Consider the following 18,990-nt stretch of genomic DNA (forward strand, 5'->3'; position numbering starts at 1 on the left):
AATGCATATATACTTTCGATAGCTAGATATTGCCAAATTTCTTTCCAGAGATATGGTACCAGTTTGCATTTGCACCAGAAATGTGTGAAAGTGCCTGTTTCCTCACAGCCTTGCCAACAGAATATACTGGCAAACTTTTAGATTTTTCTAATCAGGTAGGTGAGTAGTGTTATCTCGTATATATTTCTCTCTTCTTTCTTTCTTCTTTTTTTTCTTTTAGAAAACAATTTAAAACTTACAGAAAAGTTGCGAGAGTGGATCAAATAACTTTTTTCCTGAACCATTTAGAATAAGTTGATGACTTGTGGCTCCCTGCCTCCTGCGTACTGTAGTGTGTATTTCTTAAAGACAAGAGCACTCTGCTACATAAATGAGAGTGCAAACCTTAATATCAGGAAGTTAATATTAATATCTTCATACCAACTAATGCTCAGACCCATTCAAATTCTCCAGTTGTCTCAAGAATGTCCTATATAGGCAAGGATCCAGGATTGCGCAATACTATTGTTTGCCACATCTCTTTAATCTTCTTCAATCTTTCCTTGACTTTCATGACCTTGACTCTTTCTCCTCTGCTTATTTTATGAATGCTCCTCAATTTGGATTTATCTGACATTCCCTGATGGTTAAAATCGGGTTCTGCATTTTTGGCTGGAAAGTCACAAAAGTAATGCCAAGCAGTTTTCGATGCTTCCTCTCAGGTGGTACATAGTTTAAATTTGTCCTATTACTGGTGATGTTAACTTGGATTGCTTAATTCAATGGTGTCTGCCAGGTTTCTCCATTGTAAATTTACTTTTTTCCTCTTTTTAATAAATAGTTGTTTTGTTGAGAGATACTCTGAGACTACATAGATCAACCATCCTCATCAAATTTTCACCCACTAGTTTCAGTATCTGTTGACACTTCTCGGCTAGATTAATTATTATTTTGATAGTTGCCAGATGGTGATTTTCTGGTTTTATCTTTCCTTGTACATTAACTAATTGCCATTTTACTGTAAGAAAGAACTATGTTTTCTCCTCATTTGTTTACGTCATTATGGACTCATGAATTCCTATTTTATTTAATGGGTTAGAGTTCATTATTATCATTAATTACGCTGATGTTCAAACTGTTACAGATTTAGTCCACGAGAGCCCTTTAAATTGGCTTCAGTGTCTTTTTGATATGCCCTCATCATTCTGTGAGCACTTCCTTAATGGCACAACCAGATGTTCTGGCTTATGTTATACTTTTCTTGGCCCAGCCTTGTGACCAGCCATTTCTTTGTGGAACCCTGATTCTTTTTTGAGGGCAATGGAATTTAGAAACCAAAATTCAGGCACTGGATGTGCACATTATTATAGGGTTTGCACTGCTCTCAGGCCCTCTCAGAGAACAGAATTAGAGAATATGTGTATAAAAATAGACAAGCAAATATATCATATATGTATGCTTTCTTATACACATACGCATTTGCATCTACATTGCTTCTTTATCTATTGAAAACCATTAGTTCACACTGTTGTCTCAATTCTAATCCCAATACCACAGAGTTTATCCTGGTTCTATTTTTATCTATATTTGCAATTTCCTTTCTTTGGTGAGAAACCTGGCTCTCATTGTATCTGCTTATTGCATCAATGCCCCCTTGGATGACATCCATGATCCATCACTGCTAATAGCCCTACCATCCCCCACCCTACTCCCATGTAGACTCCTTTTTCACCCTGCTCCAACTCCAACATCCCATACCAGGCCATTGCCACCATGGAGTCCCTTCTTTCCCTCTTTGGCCTCTGACACCCTGCACCAGGCCATAATGAACACCCGTCCACCCTTCTTAGGCTCTAACACCCGTAGCAGCCTGGGGTCCTCCATCCCCACCCTACCTAGCCCCTTGCATAAATGCTTACCTTGCTTAACCCCTTATAACTTTGGGATTGAATAAGGTAGGAAAAGAGTAAAGGAAGGCAGGAAAGCAGGAATTTTCAATTTTCTTATTATGAGTAGGAACGAGCATCTTTTCAAATGTTTAACATGCCGCTTGCATTTTGTATGTGTGAACTATCTTTAACATCTCTAGCAGTTTTCCTATACAATCTTTTGATATATCTCTCTTTTTTTAGGAACTCCTTATATATTAGGAATAGTAGTCTTTTGTCTGTAAGTTTCAAACATGTTTTCTGAATTTGTCATTAGTTTTTTCTTGGCGTATTTATTTATTTTTTTGCCCCACAGAGATTTTTATCTCATATAATTGAATTTGTTACTTTTTTAATTATTGTTCCAGATTTTGAATCAATGTTGAAGAATAACCTCCTTATTTTAAGTACCTTGGTTGCTTTTTCATTGATTTCCAATTTAGGTAGATGTCAGATTGTGCTTTTGTGGGGAAAAAACTGACTTGACTTTGTCTTCTCACACTTTCAGCTGGAGCCCAAGAGCTGGAATCACGCTTCCTGGTACCCGGAGATCTATTAATTCTGACAGGGAACAAAGTGCAAATGCCATGTGATGCCATCTTGATTGATGGCAGCTGTGTGGTAGATGAAGGCATGCTGACAGGTACAGTTCTAGCTCATGACTTCAGCCTCTGCTGGCTCTCCCAGGCTCCTCCTCCACGTGAATGACAATGGCAAAGCCTGTGGCTGCTGTGGGACCTTCCTATGCCCATAAATCTGACTTAACCGTCCTGTTCTGGATGATTCTGAGAGTTCAAATTAAAGCTGCTTTCTATGGGCTAAGTTTGATATAGTCATAACTTGTAGAATGTTTAGCATTTCCTTCCTGAGCAAAGGGTTATTACAACCCTGTCATTTTATCTTAGAAGATTGTAACTCATTAGATGTTTCAGGATCATCTGTGACTTTTATGTTTACTATTTGTCTATAAAATATGTCTCAGATAAACTTGGAGGGTTTGAGAACCATTAATGACATTCTGAAAGCCACAAGGTCAATTCCAAGCTCTTCCTGGCTTGGCTTGAAAATGTTGAAATGTTCATCATGCAGGATTTAACCAATCTACTACTTTCAAAATATACACTGGATATTTGGAACTAACTATCTCATTTTTAAAGAGCATGCTGGAGCTGGGAGGGACCTTAGAGGTCATTGCATCTCATAGAAATGGAAGCTGAGGTCCAGAGAGAAGTGACTTCTCAAGGTCACAGTGCTTTGAGTTCTTATTTGCATATGCATTTATGAGGTGATGTAGTGCCAACATTTCTGTGAGGGAAAGAAGAATCATAAAGTCATTTTCAGAGATGGAATGAGAGCCTGCGAATACACATTGACGTACTGTGGTTCCCATTAAAGTCCAAATTGAATCCATTTCTCCCAGGTAGACCAGAAAGGCATGAAATAGAGACAAGAACATATGTTTCCCTTGTATGTAACTTTACCGAAAAGATAAAAACGTGTGGTGGGTCAGGTTTCTTCCTCTAAGGAATACATAGATTCATAAGTCTCTTGGTACTGGAACTTTTGCAATGCCAAGTACCATTTTCCTAATGAGAGTGGCCCTAGTATGTGGGAACATCTCTCTGAAGTTATACTGCCCACTCTGCAAAGACCAGCAGAAGGTCTTAGAAGCTTTGTTTCTCAGAACAGGCCATCGTCACTTTCACAACTCCATTCTCCCTCTATATCAGCATTTCAACCCACTGCCATCTGCCCCTCCCCCTGCACTGGCAAAAGTCACCCATGTCCCACTTGCCAAATCCAATGGATTCTTTAAATTTCTCTTCTTGATGACCTCTCTGCTGCTTTTGACTACTCTGACCATCTCTTCTTTCTGAAAACTCTCTTCTCCCTGGCTTTCCAAGGCAGCACTATCCCTCCAAGTTCTCCGACCACTGACCACACTGTTCAGCTTCCTGAACGCCTGCTCTTCCTCCATGCCCCTGCTTGTTGGTGCTGCTCAGGCGTCCTGGTCCTCTCCTCTACTCACCCTACACTTGGTCCCTAAGTAATCTTGTCTCTTCTCTCGGTCTTAATTATCATCTATAAGGTGATGAACTCTCACTAAATATCTCTGGTCAAAGACCCTCCCCTGAGCTCCGGACCCAAATAAATCTCTACCTGCCTACAAGGCATCTCAACATGGTCATTCCACAAGGCATCCCCAACTCACAGTGACCAAAAGGTAATTCTTCCTTCCTCCTATGGTCCCTGTGTCGATAACTCATGTCATCCTCTGCTCATTCCCCAAGTCAGAAACCAGAAAGCCAGTTTAAATTCCTCTGTCCCCAGGACTTGCCAATATAAAAATCTCCCCAAGTCTTGTGGTCTCTTATGTCCTCATTTCTCAAATCCAGCACTTTATTTCTACTCCCACTGCCAGCTGCCATAGTTCAGACCTCATCTTCTCCAGCTGGAGCTCTTGTGATCGTTTCCTACCTGGATGTCCAGTCTCCCACTTCACCAGGCTGCAATTCATTCTGTGTGCTGCAGACAGAGTGCACTCCTGTGTACAAAAATGTGATGTACTCTTCTGAATAGAACAGTTCAACGTCTCCCCATCCTCTTCTGCCACGAGTGCCTGTAGAAAAACAATTATCACTTAGATATGCGCATGTAGGGCCCTCCATGCTTTGGATCCTACACAACTCTCATGGCCCCTATTCCCCACACCCCACATTCTAGATGGCACAACTTGCTGTTCCCTAAATGGTTATTTCCAGCCTATTTTAGCATCCATGTTTCGTTTTACAATACTCATAGCATTTTTTTTTAAAGATTTTATTTTTTTACCCTTTTCTTTTTTTTTTTTTCTGCTTTATCTCCCCAACCCCCCCCCCCCCATAGTTGTATGTCTTAGTTGCAGGTCCTTCTAGTTGTGGGATGTGGGACACTGCCTCAACGTGGCCTGAAGAGCGGTGCCATGTCCGCACCCAGGATCCGAACCCTGGGCCGCCGCAGTGGAGCACGCGAACTTAACCACTCGGCCACTGAACCGGCCCCTTCTTTTTCCCTTTTCCTTCCCAAAGCCCCCCAGTACATAGTTGTATAGTCTTCGTTGTGGGTCCTTCTAGTTGTGGCATGTGGGATGCTGCCTCAGTGTGGCTTGATGAGCAGTGCCCTGTCCACGCCCAGGATTCGACCCAACAAAACCCTAGGCCGCCTGCAGCAGAGCACGTGAACTTAACCACTCGACCACGGAGCCAGCCCCCAATATTCATAGCATTTTTAATATGACATTATACTTGTTTATTTACGTGTCTGTCTCCCTCTCTGGATTACAAACCTCTTAAAAACAAGACTTATGTTTCTCCTTGTTTCCCCAGTACCCAGGGCTGTCCCTGCCACATGGCAGGCTCACAGCAAATGTCTGCTGTATGATGAGAGAGTATATGCATGATTTAAATGAGTGAAGGGACCCCACCTCACAGGATGAGATGCTTGTTTTCTGTAGGAGAAAGTATTCCAGTCACTAAAACTCCGTTACCCAAGATGGATGGCTCTGCGCCCTGGAAAACACAGAGTGAAGCAGATTACAAGCGGCACGTCCTCTTCTGTGGCACGGAGGTTATCCAGGCCAAGGGAGCTTGTTCCAGGACCGTGAGAGCCGTGGTCCTGCAGACTGGTTAGTTAGCATTTCCTACTTTGTTTTATTTTAATGAAATATTTTCACTTAGTTTGTCTAATGCCTTAAATTTATTAGGTAAAGTGCAGTCTTTAGATAACAAATTAAATGTGTTAAATTTATATGTTTTAAATGTGAATTGAACTATGGCAGATGCCTTTTAGTAAAAATAACACTGATGACAATAATTACTATTTATGGGGGCCGGCCTGGTGGTGCAGGAGTTAAGTTCGCACGTTCTGCTTTGGCAGCCCAGGGTTCACCGGCTCAGATCCTGGATGTGGACCTATGAACCACTTGTCAAGCCGTGCTGTGGTAGGCCTTCCACATATAAAGTAGAGGACAATGGGCACGGATGTTAGCTCAGGGCCAGTCTTCCTCAGCAAAAAGAGGAGGATTGGCAGTAGATGTTAGCTCAGGGCTAATCTTCCTCAAAAAAAGAAAATAAGAAAAAAAAGTACTGTTTTTGTGCTTTGTAGTTTATAAACTATTTGCACCTATCAAACCAGCAGAACAAAGACGCCTACTATCTCTGCTTTGTACACAAATAGGCTAGGGCTCACACAATTCAAGTGAACTTAGAAAAATCACACAGCCAGTAACTGACAGAACTGGACCTAGAACTCAGGTCTTCTAACCCCCAATCCCAACTTCTTTCTAGGCAGGACTAGAAACTGAAAACTTGATACTAAGAAGCATTTGAAATTGAATCCAGGGGCTGGCTCGGTGGCACAGCAGTTGAGTGCGCACGTTCCACTTCTCAGCGGCCCCGGGTTCACCAGTTCGGATCCCAGGTGTGGACATGGCACCTCTTGGCAAAAGCTGTGCTGTGGTAGGCGTCCCACATATAGAGTGGAGGAAGATGGGCATGGATGTTAGCTAAGGGCCAATCTTCCTCAGCAAAAAGAGGAGGATTGGCAGTAGTTAGCTCAAGGCTGATCTTCCTCAAAAAAAAAAAAAAGAAAAGAAAAGAAATTGAATCCATCAGTGTTTACTGGGCCATTTAAATTTAAATTTAAGTGAATTATGTGTGTGTGTGTGCACATGCGTGGGCACATGTGTGCGTGTGCGTTCCTGAGTCTCCTTAAAATGAAGCTATATTTGGAAAAGCTGTGCTCTGCCTCCAGTATGGTGCTTTCCTATCTCTGGGCTGCACTGGCTTTGGAAGCAGAGGGAAGGCAGGCCAGAGAGTGATAAGCCCTGAAATAGGTAAGATATTTCCATCCTAGTGCCTAGGTATTTGCCCAATTATTCTTTAACTGTGTTTGGGTTTAAACACTGTTTACATATCTCTAGAGAAAATGAAGGCAATGTTGAGGTTTAGAGGAATGCTGGCAGTAAGATTTGTCGACCTGAGAGTGTGGGGTGTGTTTTTGCCACTTCAGGATTCAACACTGCAAAGGGAGACCTTGTGAGGTCCATTCTCTACCCCAAGCCGATGAATTTTAAGCTCTACAGGGACGCCATCAGGTTCCTCCTGTGCCTCGTAGGGACGGCCACCATTGGCATGGTCTATACTTTGTGCGTCTATGTGCTCAGCGGGGTAAGCTGCTTCTCTTCTTTTACTACATGCACGCATACGCTCACCTACGTGGATTTTATACTCTGAGTGCTGACCTTAATCTAAGGCATGGTTTACAAACCTGGAACACAAAGCCAAATACTGAAATTTGCTTTCATATTCCCAGTTCCCCAATACAAGCAATTGATCACGAAGTTCCATAATAACAATCAGATCAAGTGGGATAAAACACTTTGTTTGTTGAGATATCAACATGTCTCCTCTTGCACACTTTTCCTTACACAATTTTTTCATTTTCAATCTGAGAATATATTTATTCCAATCATGTAATACTTTGTAGCTGTTAAATGAGGAATTTTAAATACACCTAGATACCCATTGTTGGTGAGGTCATGGCAAACTGGTACATTGTTCTCTGGGGGTAGCCCTATGAATTGTTACAAGCCTTTTCATTGCATGTTTGCAAAATATATTGAGAGCCATAAACGTGTTCATACCTTTTGACCCATATTTGACCCATTCATACCATTTCTAGGAATTTAAACAAACAAAAAATGTCATATGTGCAAAGCTGTTCATGACTGGTTTATCTTCGACAGCTAAAGAGTGACTTCATCTTCCAGGAACCTCTCCAGGAGGTGGTGAAGAAAGCCCTTGATGTTATCACCATCGCAGTTCCTCCAGCCCTACCTGCTGCTCTGACCACGGGCATCATTTATGCCCAGAGGAGGCTCAAGAAGAGAGGCATCTTCTGCATCAGTCCCCAGAGGATCAATGTATGTGGACAATTAAACCTTGTCTGCTTTGACAAGGTATGTGTGTTTCATCCTCATTCTCATCCCCATTTCTATCATCGTTATTGTCATGTTTAGGTAATTTACACTCTTGTGAAGCAGGAAACATAGGATGTGGATACCTGACTTCATTTTATCTCTGATTGGATGTGTGATCTAGGAAAGACACATCTCTTGAGCACTGAGATTCCAAGGTTGAGAGAAGGGAGAGTAGGTACTGAATAGGTCCATCTTTTAGGGTCCTTCCAGCTCCAATATTCTATGAAACACAGCTAATTAAAATAGCATTCTCTCCCTCTATAGTCAAAACCCTCACACAAACAACAAAATTTAAACCTTTTTGATTTAGGGATATTGCTGTATCCCATATGCCAAGAATATTGCCTGACACATAATCAGTGCTGAATAAATATTTATTGAGTTAATGAATGAATAAAAAATTAAGAGTTTATTTAGCTGTATCTTACTATGAGACTTGGTTACAATAAAGCCCCAATCAAACCCTTACTGTATTTTCCCATCTGCAGTATATGGCTTAAAATTCTCCTTGATTTTACACCAGTTACTCCCAAACAGCCTCTTCATCTCCCTTCTCTTGAATGTATCTTCTAGTCTGTACACACATATGCTGGGGTGAAGATGGGCATGAACAGCTCTTTTGTGGCTGGGTCTTAATTTATAAAGGCGACTGAGCGATGGAAGGGGGAGATCAATGCCATTGAAAGAAAAGCTTAATGTTGTGTACAGTTCCCCTAGACAGAAGAGGCATGGCTCACCATGCAGGGCCACAGGGGGAACGTGAAGTTTTGATCAGAAACAAAGCAGGAGCCATGGAAGTGCTTAGGCAATGGCCTTTGTTGGGGTTTCTGCAGGAAAGGCAAGGCAGGGCAGGGTAAACAGCGATGATTGGCTAGTTTGAATGATTTCGGTGAGCTTTGAACTGTAGAGGTGGTCTCTAGTTGTCTGATACCTGGCCCTAGGTTATTGAAGGCAGAGAAATACTGTCTCCTGGGGAATAAGGCCAGATAGAGGAGGTATGGCTCCCGACTGGACTGGGGGTATCAAAGACGTACTATTGGCTGAGTCTCAAAGAGGCAGTCTCTCTCCAGTCAGAAAGGCTTTTTAAGATGTCAAAACATTATAACATACAGAAAACTCAAAAACATATACAGTAAAAGGGCATTGTAGGCAGGTGAATATGGGCAAAAGCGTGGAGTCAGGACAGCAATAGAGCATGGTTTTGACCGGAGTAGGACGTTAGTAATGGGAGAGGGTGTTTGTAGACCTTGATGTTTGACTAAGAAATTTTTACATTCTCTTTAGGCAGTGGGGAATTGTTGAAGGTGTTTTTTCTTTTTTTTATCGTTGCTTTACTTTTTCTTAATATAGTTGTTTATTGTGGTAAAATGTATGTAACATAAAATTTATCATTTTAACCATTTTTAAGTAGCTTTAAGTGTATTCACATTGTTGTGCAACCATCACCACCATCCATCTCCAGAACTTTTGCCATCTTCCCAAACTGAAACTTTGTACCCATTAAACCACACATTGAAGATTTTGATAGCAGAGAATTAATGGGACTCAGAGTTGTGTTTTATAATTACTGCAATATCAGAGAGATGTACCAAGATTGGAAGGTTAACACAGTTCTTGCCACCATTTCAATATTATTTTGTGATCAATCTAGCATCATAAGGAAAGAAGTTCTACTTATGGGATCATCTCATCTTGGACTTGGAAAAAGAAACAGGGGTGGGAGAGATAATTGTGACATGAATTTGAATAAAAAACAAGTAATAATTATGAGAATTAGCATTATTGTCAGCTCTTGCTCTATGCCGGACGTCAAATTAAGCACTTTATTTGTATTACCTCATTCACCCTCTACGAGTATCATGATGTTACAGATAAAGGCTCTGATATTTAGAGGGATAAAATAATTTGCCTGGGTTACCCCGCTGGGTTTTAACCCAGTCCAAGCTCTTCATCATTATACTGCACTGAGAGAAATTCCAATAAGCACCTTTTTACCAAATAGGTGTCAGATAGTAAATAATTTCCTTAGAACAGTAAAACATTCTACTCCTGTGATTTATTTCTGATGATACTTTTGACTTCTACTATGAAAACTGGACTCACCCATTTTATAGCTCTTACAGCCTTACCTGGGACTTTCCCATCCATTTGGTCTACATAGATCCTCAAAACAAGCCTCTGAAATATGTCAGGCAGATACTGTTTTCTTCCTTATATCGCTCAGAACACTAAAATTCAAAGAGATTAAGTGCCAGCTTGTCACACAACTGGTATGCGCTCATCAAAGTTTCTGCCCAGGACTCCAGAAGCCCACCATATTGTGTCTGTCCTTGAAGAGCTGATCTTGATAATATGATTGTGACACATATTTACCTTATTGCTCATCACTATGGGGCTGCTGGATCTCCAGGGTCAACTGGTGCTCGTTTCTGTTTAGACAGGCACCTTAACAAGAGATGGCTTGGACCTCTGGGGAGTCGTGCCCTGTGACAAGAATGGGTGAGTACTTTGGACTAAAGGCATTTAGTTTCACTTTTCCCAGAACTCTGTGTTTTCTCCTGAAAACTAATCATGGAGAGATCGTGCCATTGGCTTTAGTGAGCAGTGGTTGCTGGAGTATTTTCCTTTAATTTCTTTTCTTGAATATTTCTAAATCTCACTAAAGCATGCATATTTCCGCCCACTCCAGCCCCTGCCCCATGCCACTCACAAACCTAGGAGATGAAGGGGTGTTTTGACACTGCATTCAAATCCTTGCTCGAATGTAATGTGTTGTCAACATATTAGTCAGGGGCCTGAAATTGGCCCAGGGTCCCTAATTTGGACAATACCACGACATTGTCCTTCAGGGAGGTGACATTCCTAGTACAAACTGAAGGCTTTCTGTGTGCTAAGGGGAAGAACACTGCACTGACTTGTGTGCGCTGAATTTCAGGAAGAGGAACAGCTGTGGACCCGTGGCTAGTGTACTCCTTTGCCTCGGGATTCTAGCTCTGGGAACTCCACCTTCTGGCTGCCAGAAACCCCCCTTTCCTGGCCAGAGAAGACTCAGTTTGGGTAGATTTCAGCTTGGTGTGGTGGATGTACACATCCCCCTGCTGGGGCCCTCTTGTGGCCATGAGTGAGTTTGTTTCTCTGCCTGCTTTTTCTCTCCCCTGCCACTTCCAATGTGATCAGAACAGGAAGCATTTGACATTATTTCGTTTTTTTAATGAAAATACTTCCCTCTCACACTTACAACCTAAATCACAAAGCATCTTATACATGGAAGATACATTGTGGTTCCTGCATAATGCAGAAGACATAGACATAGAATTTGTCCATAAAATATTTTAATCATATATGTTTAATACATTTTCATATTAAAATATAATTTATAAACAAGTCTATTTCCTGGGTTAAAAGATTAATCCTGATGCTTCTAACCACTTTAGTCTCCAGATTAAGTCTCTTACAAGGGTTAAACGTTCTAAAGTTATTTTCATTTTCCCTTGAAGATAGATTGGATGTATACCTGGTCTCTTTGTTCATGAGTATTTTTCTGTTTTAACTTCTACAAAAAGTGTATGCATTTATTCCAGTATGTGAGCATCCTGAGGGCAGTCTTTGTCGTATTCACCTTTGTGTCCCTATGACGTAGCCCAATACCAGGCACACACAGCAGACGCACAGTAAATGTTCATCTGAAATGAACTAAATACCTTCCATCTTTTGAATGCTCTTCCACTTACTGAATTGCCATCATATTTTTCACAAGACTTTTGAAACTTTCTATTTCTAAGAGTGGCTTGTCAACTTCAAATAAAAACAGTTGATACAATATTTAGGTGAGTGACTAATTAATTAATTAGGCCTACCACTCTCCCTTCCTCTCTCTCTCTCTCCCTTCCTTCCATCCTTAAAAAAGGTCAAAGTTGGCTTCAAATGACTAAAAGAGAAATTTAAAGTTTAAAAAAAAATTGGCAAATTTAATTAACAAAATGAGAGAAAAAAGATTCAATTCTAGCCAAGAAGTCAGCACCTGACTTATAGACTATTAAATATCTTCTTGTGAAAGGTGAGCCCATCTCTAATAATTCATATCTTCCAAAAATGGCCTGCCCAATGTGCCAGATACTTCAAGAACCATCAGAAGGCTATCTGGCTACCTGGGCTTGATAAATCATAAACCTTCAAACAAAAATCCAAGGACAGGGATGATAGAAAGTTTTATGTATCTGTTGTGCAAATCAATCTGGCTTGATCCTCAGGAACTCAGAATTACATAGTCAGAATTCTTACTGATGACTGTGAGTGTGCTATCTTAAAGATAAGAATATTTCCCCCCGATCTGTGTTTGCTTTTTGGTTTGAGCTTAATGTCTGTGTTAATCATGCTGCAGGTGATCACTTCCTTTTAGATGTTCACTAAAATACCAGGTGACACATTGTAAACTACTAAGATAACTCGATCTTTCGATATGTAATAATAGATATGATCAACAGAGTGGGTAATCAGCCAAGAGGTTTTTGAACTCTTTTTGAACTTGAATGAGGCAGCCAGGAAGAAATAAGGCTGAATTATGAGTCAACACTGAGATGTATATGCTTTCAAGAACAAAAGACTAGAGCAAACTAAGGCCGTATTTAAAGAAATGCAGTGTCCAGGTCGTGGGAAATAATAGTCTGATCCTGGAGATGTCATTTTAAGACAAACCATGACAAATAAAAACTTCCAAGCAAGAGTAACTAGGAAGGTGAGAGGTCTAGAAACTGCATGTTGGAGGCACGGCTACAGGTTCCTGTGGAACCCCAGAGAAAGGGGGGATCAAAAGGGAAAAGAGCCAGGCTGGTCCACAAATCTGAGAGAAGCGGCCATGTGGAGCAGGGAGAGTAAGTAGATTCTGACTAGCTCGAAGAAGCAGATTTTGCCTCGGTTCAGGAAGCACTTTCTGGCGCTCAGAGGTCCTCCAAATAGGATGGGCTGCTTTGTGAACCACCTACTGTGCTACACATTTAAGAAGGGACTGACAACAAGGTTACAGAGGACACCCCTCCAGCGGACCCGAGGCCAAACTTGATGACTTCAACTCTGGATTAGTGAAAGAACCCTGATTACGACATTTGAGTTGTATCTCAGTGGGTTTTAGATGAAGCCACTTTCTATAGGAAGCGATGGGGATGATGGCTGCCATATTGACACTAGATGCCAGGTTGGAAGAGGGGGATGTTGCAAAACATTCTCAAAGATGTTTTTTAAAGTTCCTTTCTTTATCATTATGGTCTTTCGGGGTTCCAGTAACCAACTCACTCATTTATTCACTCATACATTTGCTGACTGTCTACTGTGGACCAAACATCAGACATGTTGGGGAGAGGGCTATGGAAGACACAGCCCCGTCCTGAAGGATTCATTGAGGGAGATACACACATACACAAAGAGCTATAGTGGGAACTAGCCTGTTCTGTCTCACAGCATTGGAAATGAAGTGGTCTGGAAGTTGGGGTGGGAGTGGATGTGTTTAGAACTAAGGGTGATACTTCTAGTTCTTTCCATACCTCTGGAATTAAATCACGGCCAGAGAAAGGGTAAGGAAAAAGAGGGAAGAAAGAACTTGAAAGAATCTCAGAGACTTTTCTCATACTCAATGAACTTATGTAAGGATGATGGCCGAATGAAGCACTGTTAATTCAGGGGATTAGAGAGTAGTCACGTAATGTAACAAAGCATATTAAACCACTCTTTAAAAAGATAGTCACCTCCAGAAGCTCCATTTTGGCCCGGGAGAATAGGATTGAAACTCTTTCTATTTTCTTCTTTAGCTTCCAGGAAGTCCATAGCTTTGCCTCTGGCAGGGCTTTGCCATGGGGCCCACTGTGTGCGGCCATGGCCAGCTGCCACTCTCTGATTCTTCTAGATGAGACCATCCAGGGAGACCCTCTGGACCTCAAAATGTTTGAAGCCACCACCTGGGTAAGCCCTCTGCTCTACAGAAACTCTAAGAACTCTCTTCAATGCCAGAGCAACACAGGTTTTATTACAGCTATTCAATACTTATAAAATGTGAAGTCCCCAGTATAGTGTATGTAGCAGTGAGGGGTAAATCATGTAAGCCTGGTTTTCTTCTCCGCACAATGTATCTCTGTGGTAGGATTATTGTGAGGATTAAATGGGATGATGCATTAAAAAAAAAAATCCCTGATACTGTGCCTGGCACATATTACAGGCTCAATAATATTAATATAATTGTAATTATTATATAATTATTTCCAACTCTTTAGGCTGTAGTAGGAATAATGTCTGGTTTCAAAATTTTCTAGAACATAAGGATGAGGAAACATCACTGTCACCAGTGGTTAGGATAATTTATTGTGACCAGGAGTTTTATTCTTATTCATTTAGTATCGATTTTGTTTCCAAGGCTGGAAACAATAAAAAGGAAAACCATGAGAGCTTTTGTTGAAACTTCGAAGTTGATTTAAGAGCAAATGTTGCTGTTCAGGACGAGGAATATGGCTCTCCCGGTTCTAGTTTTGGTTCTGCTCTAACTGACTGCTTGACCCTGGGAGGTCGTCTCTCCTGTGGGGACTTTGGCTTCCTTGACCTTAGAATGAGGGCATTGAATTAGACCCGCAGCGTTCACATAAAACAAAACAAAAAAGCCACAATCTTTGCTTAAAAGGAAATCTTATTCAGAAGAACCCTATAAAACACAAATAATTGGAGTTGCTCTGGTTGAGAGCGCATTTGAGGAGTAAAGGTGAAACTTCAGGGCACACATCCCCACCTACTTAGCCACAAGCCCATCACCACCCCCTGTAGCCTGGTGCAGCTCTGGACCCCCACGATACATGTGTGAGCCCTGCTGAAGGAGACTGTCCTTAGGATCCTTTCCAACTCTACTAGGGCATGGTTCTGTAGCCATCTGATGTAACTTTGCCATTCTTTCTGGGTTACTATCTCTGTATCTTTAGGTAGGGATTGCAATTTCCTCTCTCAGATTTTTTCAGCCACTCAGTGAGATGACTACAAAGCATTTTGACATCTCTAGTTCAGAAGGTTCCTTTGTTTATAATTTAGGGTCATTATTATAGCAATTAGCTAGCCTTGGTGATCTAGGTTTGTTTCCTGGTCAGGGAACCACCTACCTGTTTGTCACTTGTCACACTGTGGTGGCTGTTGTGTTGCTGTGATGCTGAAAGCTATGCCACTGGTATTTCAAACACCAGCAGTGTCACCCATGGTGGACAAGTTTCAGTGGGGTTTACGGACTAGATAGACTAGGAAGAAGGATCTGGCCACTCACTTGCCAAAAAATTGACTATGAAAACCCTATGAATAGCAGCAGAGCATTGTCTGATAGAACACCGGATGGTGAGAGGATGGCACAAAAAGACTGGGCAGGGTTGCGCTCTGCTGTACACAAGGTTGCTAAGAGTTGGAATCCACTCGACAGTGCTAACAACGACAAATTACAGCAATTACGGAGTGTTTCCTGAACATTAACCACGCACATCACAGTCCCTGCCCTGCTGCACGCTGAGGACCATCCATCCAAATTAGACAGAGAGGGAGAGCTGGAGGAGCACTGAACTCCAGGAAAAGGAAGACAGTAAGGTGCTTGCCTCACACACAATAAGTCTGGCTATTCATGTTCACTATTTTCAAGTTAAGCTCTTCAGAAATGAGAATGAGCCTTTATACAGCACATCCAACAGAGATAGCAGGACAAATTGCATGAATAATTCAGAAGTGTCTGCCCTTCAAGTTCTGCAGCATTTCTAACGCACTATTTTTTTCTGTGGTGAAATAAGGCTGGTTCACCTCCGTCTAGCTGAGGGGAGAGACGCCGAGAAAACATTGATTGGTGTGAGGATTTTCTCAAGGGGAGGATTTGAGCATAGTATCAGTGGATGAACAAGGAATAAATCCCTACAATGAAATATCCTATTTGTGAAATAGGAAATGGCTATTTCTGGGGACGATTTCCATGTCAAAGGAGTACCGGCCCACGCCATGGTAGTTAAGCCCTGCAAAACAGCCAGCCAGGTAAGCCTTGCTTGCTATCTACCCCACCACACCCAAACTCAAAGGGAAGCTTCCCTCACATCCATGATTTTGAAAGGTCACAGGTGTGTTTCCGTTGAATTCCACATGTGGAATTGGTGAGACCTTGTTTCCCTTATTTGCTAAAATAAGGATTGAGGGAGGAGGAGTTAATTCCCAATAGTCAGAAGCTATGTCGATGTGTCCCTCTCTCTTCCCCGTCCCTCAACCAGGTACCAGTGGAAGGAATTGCAATCCTGCATCAGTTCCCATTCTCATCAGCACTGCAGAGGATGACAGTCATTGTTCAAGAGATGGGGGGTGACCGGATGGCTTTTATGAAAGGTGCACCAGAGAAGGTGGCCAGCTTTTGCCAACCTGAGACAGGTAAGTGAATAGACTTGTATTACAACTGGAAAATCTGTATTTCCAGCTCAAATATGTGCCTTCAGCACTTGATCTATGAATCCTATTGCCTAGTGGTCATTGCCAATTGGGTGACTCATTGGCATCCCAAACTCAGTACCAAAATCAAGCCTCTCTTTCTCACTTCCTATATTTCTCATCTTGGTGAATGGTACCAACATTCCCACCCTTACCCCTAGTTTAGGATTTTCCTCTGATTCCTCCCTCTATCTTAGTGCCTTTATCTGTTCAATTGCTAATCCATGGCCCTGTCACTCCGTCAGCTCAGGCTCTCATCATCCCTCCACTGGCTCACTTCAATAGTTGATAAATTGACCCCTGCCTTCAATCTCCCCTATGCTGATTCACCCTTCATACTGTGACCAGATTGGTTTTTCCATCGCATAGCTTAACTATTTTGTCACTTTCCGGCTTTTATTCTTCTGGTTGCTTCACATAGGGGCCAGAATAATCTCAAACTCGTTTAGGATCATATATATGGGCTTCATGATCTGTCGCCTATCAAACTTTCCACATATGCCTTACCACTCCTCTCCTCACATCCTGTGCTTCCCCTGAGCTGAACTAACTACTCAAGGAATGCTGAGTCTGTGCCTATGCACATGATGCTCCCTGAGCCAAAATGCCCATTCCCTTCCTTCATCTAACCACCTCCTCCCAGTCTGCTATATGCACACTAAGTACTTCCATAGCAGCTGCAATTGCTTGGATCATAGTATTGATTGTATTGCTAGCCTTCCAGCCTTTACCCCACTGGACAGAAATCCTCAGGGCAGGGCCTACAGTTCAATCTCTGCAGAGCCAGAGCCAATGACTGACAGAGAATAGACTCAATAAATGTTCACTGATTAAACCAGAGAAAAAAGAATTATACCCCTTTTCCAGCCTTTTTCTTTCTTTCTTTCTTTTTTTTTTTTTTGAATGCCTCCTTCTCATTTTGGCTACACTGGATCCCACAATGTCAACCCTGGCAATGTATGTTTAGTGTTCCCACTGACTTGTTTGTGTACCTTTTTAGAGGTACGTTTTCTTGGACAACAGTTGGATCTGGTTGTAAAAAATTTCTATGCTAGTAATAGCTGAGTAAATTTTACATGCTAATCTTGTGTTATTTTCTGAACAGTACCAACTACTTTTGTTAGTGAACTTCAGATTTACACGACACAGGGCTTCCGGGTCATAGCGCTGGCCTACAAAAAGCTGGAAATGGACCACCACACCACTGCCTTGATGAGGTAAGTGGAGAGGATTTTGATAAAGCAGAATGGTTTTGTGGGAAGATGCACCAGACTGGGCAGCGGACACAGAAACAGAGCGTGCTGGATTTGCGTGCATGAAATGTTTTGAACTTGGTAAACAAGGATGTAGTCATCCCTTCTCTTCCTAAATCACAAAGCTGATATGAACAGTGACTGGGAGAATTCATGAGTAATAGCTGTATAAACTGTAAACTACGATGTGATTGTAAAACTTTGTGAAAACAGACCTATAAATATAACAATGCTTCAGAGAGGTTGAAATTGTGGTCGTGCCCTCATTTTGAACTAAATATAGGTAGCTAATCTTTCATTGTAGTTGGTGAGTTAGTTGAAAGTTAGGAAACATTTGTCTGAAAAAATTCTTGATAAGAAATATACAACTTAATATAACAAATAAATATAGCTTGGACTTACATAATCTAGGTAGCATTTGTAGAAAAACAAGAAAAGCTTCAGAGGGGCCCTTCTACAGAAAGTTTTGATAGGTATAGATTAATAGGGATGCTCAAAGGCTGAAATGGACTGGAGTGTTTATTAGTTCAAATCTATTCGTTGTTTTATTTTCCACCGTTTTTAGGCTATCATGTTTATTTCACCTTCAATGCCATGTCCAATACCTTATACCACCCACTATTAGTAACACTGCTATGGAGATTATCAAGGCTTATATTGTTATTTAGGATTTTAAATTTGGAAGGTCTAACGTATTTGTGTTCAATCCTGTCAGACTCAACCCTCTCTTCTTGTGACTATATTTTGTGCCACGTCCTTTAACATACTAAAATAAAATTCATGTGTAACATGATCTGTACGTATTCTCTGTAAAAAACAAATAGAGTGCCCTTCTATACAGTAAAAATAAAAGGAAAAAATGCAATGAATTACAAGAAGGAATGGTTCAATGAAGTTTCAGCTGACTCCATTAAAACAAAATGAAACAATATATTGCTTGCACCTGTGTGTAGAGTCGTTCCAGCCACAACAACTAGGAATGCAGACTGACACAGGTGTGCCAGACACCGGAATCTCAAATACTGCCAGCACTCTTGCTGCCAGTGTGGTGACTCTGTGAAGTGGTTAAAAACTCTTCGTAAAACTGAATAAAACAGTACAATCTTTTCTCAACTTATGTGGTAGTGACATTCCTGGAAAATTCAATGGAATATTGAAAATGTGCAAAAATACGTTGTATTTATATGTAAAACAGAGGTAGGGGAAGTATACACAATTTTGTATGTGTTTAACATAATATAGTAGTATTATACGTACTGTAATAATACAGTACACTATCTAGTCCAATGTAAACAATGTAGGCCTGTACTGGCTTAGGAAAGTATAAACAATTTTCAGCGTC

General features: G+C 41.3%; 1 protein-coding gene across 7 annotated transcripts in view; it reads left to right on the top strand.

The window, feature by feature from the left end:
* The window catches only part of ATP13A4 (ATPase 13A4), a 123,041-nt gene that overhangs the window by 64,553 nt on the left and 39,498 nt on the right, over positions 1 to 18,990 (top strand). For 4 of the 7 annotated variants that reach the window (XR_011503234.1, XR_011503235.1, XM_070509164.1 and 1 more), the window contains 9 exons: positions 2,416 to 2,550; positions 5,401 to 5,571; positions 6,957 to 7,114; positions 7,693 to 7,905; positions 10,364 to 10,425; positions 13,728 to 13,878; positions 15,868 to 15,954; positions 16,185 to 16,338; positions 17,501 to 17,612. Coding sequence is in view for 5 of the 7 variants with exons in the window: in XM_070509164.1 (XP_070365265.1) it covers positions 2,416 to 2,550; positions 5,401 to 5,571; positions 6,957 to 7,114; positions 7,693 to 7,905; positions 10,364 to 10,425; positions 13,728 to 13,878; positions 15,868 to 15,954; positions 16,185 to 16,338; positions 17,501 to 17,612 (1,243 nt within the window). In the remaining 2 variants the exon portion in view is untranslated. The remainder of the gene's footprint in view (positions 1 to 2,415; positions 2,551 to 5,400; positions 5,572 to 6,956; positions 7,115 to 7,692; positions 7,906 to 10,363; positions 10,426 to 13,727; positions 13,879 to 15,867; positions 15,955 to 16,184; positions 16,339 to 17,500; positions 17,613 to 18,990) is intronic. The other 3 variants (XM_070509166.1, XM_014843401.3, XM_070509167.1) reach the window with 3 other exon arrangements.

The sequence above is a fragment of the Equus asinus genome, chromosome 5, assembly GCF_041296235.1.
Source record: "Equus asinus isolate D_3611 breed Donkey chromosome 5, EquAss-T2T_v2, whole genome shotgun sequence".
Classification (NCBI taxonomy): domain Eukaryota; kingdom Metazoa; phylum Chordata; class Mammalia; order Perissodactyla; family Equidae; genus Equus; species Equus asinus.